Raw genomic sequence first — 9,439 nt, 5'->3', positions numbered from 1 at the left:
TCATAGATCTCTCAGTTCAGCTCCAATCTCGAGATATCGCATTTTTCCACTTTGATGACGTCATCGGACCCAAATGGCCTAAAAATTTAGCCAATTTTAAAAGTCATCCTCAAGCCTCATAACCCATCCCATTGTATTCTCCATAAAATTTCCGATCCAATGAGGGGTCATAGACCTCTCAGTTCGGCTCCAAACTCGAGATATCGCGATTTGAAGTTTTCCCCAGATTCGTGACGTCATAGGGTCCCTTTACCCCTAATAAAGTCAACGGTCAATTCGCAAATTTCATATCTTTTGCGGTCAATGGGTAGCATATGCCCCAAGGGTCCCAAAAAACCAAAAAACGTCAATTATTTCAACGGGAAAGTGGGTTAAATCTTTAGCGAAAGATTGACACTGCAACGACTTCTCTCAAAAGATCGCTAATATTCACTCTTTTCCCCTCGCCACTTTCGCTTTCGTTTTCAACCCAAACATCAACGTCGGTCCCGTACGAATCTCCCCCTCCCAAAATGGCCCCCTCGTAGCTCATACAGAATAACGCTCTTAGTAATATAGAAAAAAAAAAGAAAACTATGTTGCAAAGTAAGAACAAAAAAGTAAAAAATGGGTAAAAAACAACTCAGTGTTACGATATTTCTAGCCAAGGTTCTAAGCTGAAAGTATAAAGTTTAAAGGCATAATAACATTACTTTTTTCGAAGTCTGAATCGCCGTTCAAAAAATGCTGACGTAATTATAATCTTATAATTCATCTTTTCAAACCAATCATCAAAACAAAGAAGCGCGCGTTACGTCATTTAGTTGTTCAACTTGATATCAGAATGAGTGTTTTTTATATCAGATTTTAACGACCCGAAAGTTTGCAATGTTTTGACTTCAAAAATGTTGAATGAGAATTGGAATGAATTGTCTGTGTTTTTAAAGCGTTTTTGCAGTGTAGCAAACAGAGTAGTGAATCAACGGATTAGAATAGGTGGATTAACTTCTCTCGTTGCTCCCAAGAGAGATCCATTGTCTTCTCATTGTTACAAGAAAAATCTGTAAATGACTCTGCGCACTCCTCGTTTAGTTTTTTCATTGTTTTTATAAGAACAATTTTCCAATTTATACAGTTTCGAAAACGAATTTGTCCTATGATTCGATCAATTTTGATGATTTTGCAAATATTTTAAATCCTGCACTTAAGTTTTAGCATCAACAAACGCTAGACCAGTTTTAATGTAAATTTTTAATCTTTTGTCAATGGCAATCTTCAGATAAGTGAAAATTAACGTATGGTCTATAACTAAGAAACTATCGATGGGTCACGAATGGGTTGCATACTGGTGAAAGAAGACTGTATTTAGAATTAGGAAAATAAATTTCAAATTATTTGGCTAATTTCTGCATTGGATAGAAAGGGCTAAAAAAGTGCATTTTCTTATTTGAAATGTACCACGTGATACGTAATGACCAATGAAAATGTTGAAAGTAATGATTTTTTACAACTTTTTTACAACTTATCAAGTTTTAATTGCTAGCAAACTCGTAAAAAAGTTTGATAACCTAACGAGGAGTGTTTTCTATGAGTTCTTAATCCACCTATTCTAATCCGTTGAGTGAATAGACAAACTGCCTTTAAAGACATATACTATCAGCTTAGTTGCAAACAAACTCGGTAACAACTAGACTAGTAAACTAGTCGTTGAAAACAGAGCCATATACAAAAAATTCAAGCCCCCCCCCCAAAAAAAGAATCGAAGAGGTGAGGTTGTGTGTCTTTTCTGAATTTCATTTTATTTTCCTTTTCTCTCACGCGCGCTGAATATTTAATTAGTGTTTACATTATTTGATTGACAGTTTTATTATAAGGTTGTAAGTAATAACCGACTAGTTTACTAGTCTAGGTAACAACATGCTCGCCTTTGCCGAAGACTTTTCTTATTCCCAAGGCAATAAAAATGTTCTGTTATCATCAAAGTCCAAAATAATTACATCTACGCATAGACATATGAAAAAATTTTCTCTCTTTGTTTGAAACGCGTTTTTTTTATCAAAACAATCAGAAACGACAAATTGTCGTTTTGATTGACAGGAAAATACTAGAATCTGATTGGGTGCGGTAAAACGAGCCTCAAGAAGATTTGTTTGCAATCAGGCGTTTGTGTAAGTGTACAGTATATGGCCCCCAATATGCAGGTGGCCCCCAATATGTAGGTTTCAATTCAAATGAGAATTCTGACCTGTAGAAATGTAGAAATGAGATGATTTTTGATCATTTTGGTAGGTTAGTATTTCTTCTTTAAGAAAAACATGTTTTTGGTGGTCTAAAACATATTTGAAGTAGCTAATTTACTTCAAAATGAAAAAATGTTACATCAAAATCTGCCAGAAATTGTATAGAACTCTCTGTGGCTCCTCAGATATTGAAATTAAGTTATGAATATGGGGTATAGGAAGCTTTCTATACCTAATACCTATCCGAAAATCCTAGTGTTTTTGTATCTTGAGAAGTTGGATGAAAGATATAGCACTTTTAAATCAACCAACATTTTGGGGGCCCTTGAATTAGTATAAATAGAATTGAAAATTCTAAAGATGGGTAAAAGCTAAAAACTGTGGAATTCTTTGGCTACCAACTTAGCTTCATAGTTTGCAACAGAAAATTAGCTTTATGTACAAAAATATTTGCTGAATCAGCAAAAACGGCAAAAATTGTCAGTTCCTTGAAAAATATAGCGGGAAAATAACTTTAAAGCCTCATATCTTTTGATTGAGCCGAGTTTTAATTCTGAAATTTTCACAGTGTAATCCATACCCAAATAGAATTATTTTCAAAAGAAAACGATTTTCAATCAATTCAATCAAAACGTCATTTCATCTAAAGATTCATTTTCGAAATTTCAAATTTTCCGGTATTGACTTTGTATTATCGAAAATCCTGAAATCCTTTAGAAATATCAACAAATTTTACATCAGTCAGATGGAAAATTTATTGGAGAACAAGCACATGTCAGTGGTTTTTCACTCTAACATCACTGGAATATACAATTTGATTTTAGGCAGACCTACATTTTGGGGGCCACAAACCTACATATTGATGACCAAGGGATACTGTGAACATTTTATCGAGCAAATTTATGCCCATAATCTTTCAAATTATAATGCTAGACTATGGTCAAAATTTTATATTTGTATCTTAAGTAAGTACATCTCGAGAAATCGCAAAAATTCCAAACCTGCATATTGGGGGCCATGAAAAAAAAGCTATCTGTCTTCAAGCGACTGAACAATATTGTTAAAGTTGAAACTTTCGGAAAAGAATTTTTGGGAAAAACAGTAGAGATGCTGAAGTTTTAAAAGTAGAAAAAATTTTTGTAAAATATCTTTTCCTGCGGATTTGAGAGAGCTTTCAAATTCAACCTACATATTGGGGGCCATATACTGTAGTGAAAACTTTAGTGAACGGAGGTTATACATCACGCCTGACACTCTGGCTACGATATTTCGTTAAAAAGATTTAATAAAAAGTGGTGCGTAGTTATAAACAATATGTACAAATGGGAATACTTACAAAGGAATAAAAGGAGTGGTTGAATAAAAACGCTTATATAACCCAGACACAAGAAACGGCATTAAATATGTCGATACTAATAGAGATGTAAAAAAATTCTTGTTTGAAAAATACCCCAGAGAAAATTTTCGTCGGGGAAAAATGACTAAAATTTTAGTAAGTGACAAATATTTTCCCCGACGAAGCTTTCCCCGATAAATGGGGAATTTTTTTTTGATTTTTTAGTTAAATTTTCTGATTTTTCTGATTTTTCTTGTGATTTTTTTAAATATTTAATGGGCGCGCTTCTTGTGTTTATTTAACGAATTTGCGTAATCGTACGATAGATCACAGACATCGCACTTATATGATTTTCACTCGATGATGTTTCGACCGATTGCTTGAATTCGCATATTCTTTCCCGCACCCAGCAAATTTGCATCTCCATTTTCCTTTTTCAACACCTAAAAGAAAAAGAAATGTAACTGTAAATTCATCTATAAAACACGAAATTAGTCTCCAAAATTATCCCGAATATCATTTCTTATCTCCTTCATCTTAAAAGAATTTCATAATTTCTTTGAAGACAAGGGGACTTTTAAAAATAGTAATCTCAAACATAAACGTCTTCAACTTCATCAACTTGGCTATTTTCAATATACCCTGCTTGCCCGGTTTGAGCCCCTGGAGTTCCTTTTCAATTTTGAGATTAGCGTTTTTAAGAATATGGACAATTTAAACTAGTCTGATTCGCAGACCTCAATAAAACCCAGAGGCGTAGTCACGAATTTTCGTTTAGGGGGGGGGCAAGATTGGAAGAAATTCGACCTTTTTTGAAGGATAAAATTTTTCTTGTGATTTCAGCGTCGCAGGCGTAAATTTTTCATCTAAGAAAGCTCAAGTATAGGAAGCATGATTCTTAGAGGATACCAGCATCCTAATATTTTCCAGGAACAACCTGGAACAACCCATTGTGAAAAGGTCGAATAGAGGGGCAAATATCAAAATACCCTTGATACAAGATTGGAGGAAAAAGATTTATTTTGAAACTGCAACTGACAGCCGATTAGGTGTTCCTGGAGCTCTTCTGATGTCTCCATCAATGCTTTGCAATTTTTCTAAAAAGAAAGGAATATTAAAATTATAACTGCTTCAAAAAGTAATAAAATTATAACTGCGGTGGTACTTCAGTAGCTTGGCTGTACGGACTAAAGCTCCAGAAGGGGATGTCTTTTTCAGAAGCCTTGTCTCACAACTTTCTGCAAGAAATTTCCCCAATGTATGAGTCTTAAGGAAGGTCAATTCCCGCCAACCCATTTGGTTACGACCTGTCCCCCGGGAAAACTACAACGAATTTACTGGTACGGCGCAAATTTCCTAAAAAAACTCCCATAACGCCCTTAGGAAATTGAAAGAAAAAAAAGACCCCCCTTACAAAAATTTTTGAAAGTCTCAGACCCCCTAAGGATAGGGGGTAGAATCTATGTTTATGTTTCAAAAAAAAAATCATGAAAATCTTTCACCATTTTCAAGCGTGTTCAAAGGGTTAAGATAAGTCTTATGTTCACAGAAAATGAAGATTTGGTTATTAAATTTTATGTAGCACAGCATTTTGGTAAAAACAAAATTTGTAAACTGAATTATGCATATAGACTTACATTAGGGTCATGAGCAGCCTTTCGCTCTTTGCATTCTCGTATTGCTAACAACATCTTTTTACGTGGTCCAAATTTACTAAGAACAAAAAAATGGTTGTAAAGGTAAACAAAAATATTCTGCGAATGTCTCAAACTTTGACACAAGAAATATTAGAACATGCTGGTGATAAGAAGAAGTGATTGTGATTGTGATAACCATAGCTGCAAAATCTCATTTGATTTCAGTATTTTTTTTTACTTCTTCTGCTCATAAACTTTCATTGACAAGAAAAGAGCGATTCATACGAACCAAGTAGCCAGTATCAAATTGTTCGTAAAGTTTTTGAGTACATTGTACCGTAACACTCTCTAAACCCTTCAGGGTTTGGGTCAAGGAGCTTATTTCTCTCAAGGGACCACAAATCTTACGGGGCATTCGAATTTTTTTGAAAACGGGGCATCCAATTAACGAGCGTAGACCATACAAGGCTGAAGTTGCTTCAAAAATCAAACGAGAAAATATTACAACTTACTCAATGCCCAATTCTTTCAAATCGTTATCGCACAACTCCAAAAACGTTGCTACATCCAACGCTTCACCTTCCAGCTTCGGTAAATACATTTGAAGATTGTATTCTGCTAGCAGTTCACCCAACGTGTCTGGTAGTTTGGGCGGAAGGGGGCTGATGGGTGGATTCTGATTAAAAGCGTCGATAGTATACGAATTTGTATACCTTTTTTGATTGGGCGGTTCTAAAAGCAGAAAAGAATTACAAATTATTAAACATTGAATTTTTAGTGAACTAACTCTCCAGGCCAAATTTCATATCAGAATGCAAAATTTATTAACGCATTGCGCAATCTACAAAGATTATTTTACAGTCAAGGTCTTCAGTAATTAGCGGCTATAATTAGAGTCATCTTCAATTCCAAATTCTAAGACAAGAGGGGTGCAAACTTTGTTGTAGGAGAGTAGATTTTTATGACAAAGCAATTATCTATTCATAGTATATAAAGATAATTACTATGTCATAAAACTGTAATTTGCACTCTTGTCCTTTGGACTTATGGCCAGACTATGTCAATTGAACGAAAAAATCTCACTCAAAATCTATCTCTTTTTCAATATTGTAATTCTTAGAAAATTTTCAAAATTGTAATTCTTTCTTGGTTTTCAAAATCTATTTTCTGGAATATGCAATAGAATTATTCTTGTCATTAATCGAAGGTATTGAAGACTTATCAAAGCTTATCGAATCTAAATCGAAACTTATCAAACATTTATCCAAGTTATCGAACATTATCGAATTAATCAAAGGTAATCAAACTAATTGAGAAAAACCTTGGAAAATTCGATTAATTCGATTACAGCTCGATAGTTTCGATTAATCGAAGCCTAATCGAAGTATTAATTTCGATTAGTTTCGATAAGATAAATTCGATTAAAAATAGAATTTGATTTTGTTCGGTAGATTACGCCTGGATTTTACCATCAAATTGGCCTAGTTTATTCAGTTAGGGATACCAAACGTATACTGTACGGCGAGTTTCTCAAAATCAACATAATACGGCATTTTAAAAATAAAATGGACGGTGAACGATTTCTTTTTCTCGGTGAAAACTTTTCTCTTATGTTTAACTTTGTTAGAAAGTAAAACAATTCTGTGAATAGACATTTTAAAGTTGTGAATGGGCCCTTAACATTGGGATTTGACACGAACCAAACAACAACAATCAATATGCTGATATGGGCCTGCCTAACCAATGCAAACAATAGCCAAAATTAGAGCTGCTAATAAAGAAAAAAATGTGTAATCTGAGCAGGCAATTTGAAACAAAATGTAAACAAATGATGTCATCAAGAATCTGTCTATAATTACAGTGGTGCACACATGCAAAAAAGACAAGCTGACAAAAAACCTCCAACCATATCTCTCCAATCCAGTAACCAGTGGACTTTGTAAAAATAACACAAGACTTACCATTTAGTCGGTTTATGGCTCCTACTCCACGTTTCTTCTGAGAAAGTTCTTGCGATATTGAATTCATCATTGTTGTGCTTGCTTGTGTTTGCGGTTAGAGCTTGTAGCACTGATAATGGCGGTTCACACCAGAGAGTTAAGCCGACGGGGCTTGGGTACTAAATTAAAATTTCGCTTGCTGAAAGAAAAGTCTAGCTTGCTGAAGAAATCTACTAGCTATTATTTGAAACATCAAAACAATTATTATCTAGCGCCGCCGTCGCACCTTGGCTAAAGTAATGAAAAACAGCATTCTAGCGTACAAGTGCTTTAGCGATCATTGTAAAAAGCTCGAAATGCAAAATGACAAAATGGTAGTCAGCAGTCAGTATAGTTGATTCACTTTTCGCTTGAACGAACTGCTGAGTTGCAAAATTTTGCAAAAGTTTCTCCCAAAATATGTGATGGAAGGATTTGCTTGCGACAACTGCAATTTTGAATCACAAACATTGAAACTTTTGTTGCGTCATATTTACTGTTCACACAGCCAAAGTTTGAATTTCAGACAGTTACATCAAAATGCCTCGAAAATGTTGATATGAAAATTGCGTAATCAGAGAACGTATGTCTCGCTCATTATAAAAAGGCCGAGACAAACTTTAAATAATTGGATTGTAACATCGAGTTAAGTCTCTTTTGTTAAGTCACCAGGGGGTAAATAAAACAGACCTTGATACATTTATCGTTCGTTTCAACTTGACCATTCGTTTAAAACTCAGCGTCCCAAATATTTGGGGTAGGTAGAATATGTACAAAGAAATTCATACTTTTCCAACTTGGCAAATCTTTAAAAAAGAAGCGAACAATAAAATATAATTACCCTTTCCAAATAAACCTCTTCGGTGGCGAGCGTAGTCTACTCTGACGTAATTGTAAAATTTATGTGATGGGAGTTTGACATAGTAATGTAATGTTGTTTCGGGAATTATGAAGTTCTCTGGAATTTCGATTGCATTTATTCAGGTTGATTTTTTATGACTTCTAATGGTACTTTTTCTAACGAGTTTGATTACTCTGTTCTCACACTTATGTCTTTTTTTTTCGCGTCCTTTTCCGTGATTACTTTTATTTATATTTTTAAAGACAGGTAGGAAGGCATATTGATGTAACTGTCAGAACTAAGTGTACTCTCTGTGAGCTTTACTTTACGAAACATAACTCACTATATAAGCATACATTGAGACATCACAGAGAACTGTTTAATGCTGGGATTTGTGCAGATGCAGATCAAAATTTACAGGAAAATGAACGTTATGTTGAGCAGGAAAATCATGAAGATGATTTTATTAATCAAGACTACCATGATGATCATAATGATGACAGTGAAAAAGATGATGACAGTAGCTTAAACGAGACACCACAGGAAAAAACCATCGAATCACATGCGTGTGAAAACCCATATTCCCACGCCGGAATTTTCGAGAAAAAAAGTTTGGCATGTGACTTTTCTGGAATGGCGGGCTGTTACTTTTTTTGTCTTGGGATTTCCAATATCACAGACTGGAGTATGTCTATTAGAAATTTTATTTTATAAGTTAGACATGTGATATCTAAAAACACATGTGTAACTTTACTAAAAATTTTCAATCAAAAAAATAGGCGTGTGAAACTCGTCTTCCGTGATTTAAAAATATTTCAAATTACACCTGTGATGACTAATTTCACACGCAGCTGTTTTCGTAAATGCTCAGATTTAGTTGAGCGTGTGAAATTCCAATTCACACTTGTAAAGCTGCCCATAAGAATAAAGAAAGTCACGCGTGTGAAATCAGTTTTCCGTGATTAAAATAAGAATTTTAACGAAACCTGGGATTTCTAATTTCACACGCAGTAATTTTCGTAAATGATCAGATTTAGTTTAGCGTGTGAAATTCCAATTCACATTTATTTATAAAGCTGCCCAGAAGAATTAAAAAAGTCACGCGTGTGAAATCAGTTTTCCGTGATTAAAAAAAGATTTTTAACGAAACCTCGGATTTCTAATTTTACACGCAGTATTTTTTGTAAAAATGATCAGATTTAGTTTAGCGTGTGAAATTCCAATTCACACTTGTAATGCTGCCCAGAAGAATAAAAAAAAAAAGCCACGCGTGTGAAACTTGTTTTCAAATTTTAGTTTAACGTGTGAAATTACTATTCACACCTCTAAAACTGCCCAGACGAATTAAAAAGTCAAGTTTTTGTTAGCTATGGGAATTGCAGTTTCAAAATGAAAATTAAGTTCAACCAAACTTAGAGATTTTCAAT

The 9,439-nt window shown here is 34.3% G+C and overlaps 1 protein-coding gene across 2 annotated transcripts; it reads right to left on the bottom strand.

Moving 5' to 3' along the window:
• Positions 1 to 3,453: 3,453 nt before the first annotated feature.
• Positions 3,454 to 7,289, bottom strand: LOC136802879 (uncharacterized). Of its 2 annotated transcripts, none has more exons than XM_067059635.1 (5): positions 7,154 to 7,289; positions 5,705 to 5,924; positions 5,193 to 5,268; positions 4,545 to 4,652; positions 3,454 to 3,998 (listed from the first exon to the last, which is right to left on the bottom strand). In XM_067059635.1, the coding sequence occupies exons 1-5, from the start codon at positions 7,221 to 7,223 to the stop codon at positions 3,909 to 3,911; spliced, it is 564 nt and encodes a 187-aa protein (XP_066915736.1). In that variant the 5' UTR covers positions 7,224 to 7,289; the 3' UTR covers positions 3,454 to 3,908. The 2 variants fall into 2 exon arrangements, with proteins under 2 accessions (XP_066915736.1, XP_066915737.1); XM_067059636.1 differs by having other exon boundaries at positions 4,595 to 4,652.
• Between the last annotated feature and the right edge of the window lie 2,150 nt (positions 7,290 to 9,439).

Source organism: Clytia hemisphaerica, unplaced genomic scaffold, assembly GCF_902728285.1.
Source record: "Clytia hemisphaerica strain Z4C2 unplaced genomic scaffold, Clytia hemisphaerica genome assembly, whole genome shotgun sequence".
Classification (NCBI taxonomy): domain Eukaryota; kingdom Metazoa; phylum Cnidaria; class Hydrozoa; order Leptothecata; family Clytiidae; genus Clytia; species Clytia hemisphaerica.
The sequence above is the reverse complement of the archived record's forward strand: the minus strand, read 5'-3'. Positions and strand labels throughout refer to the sequence as shown.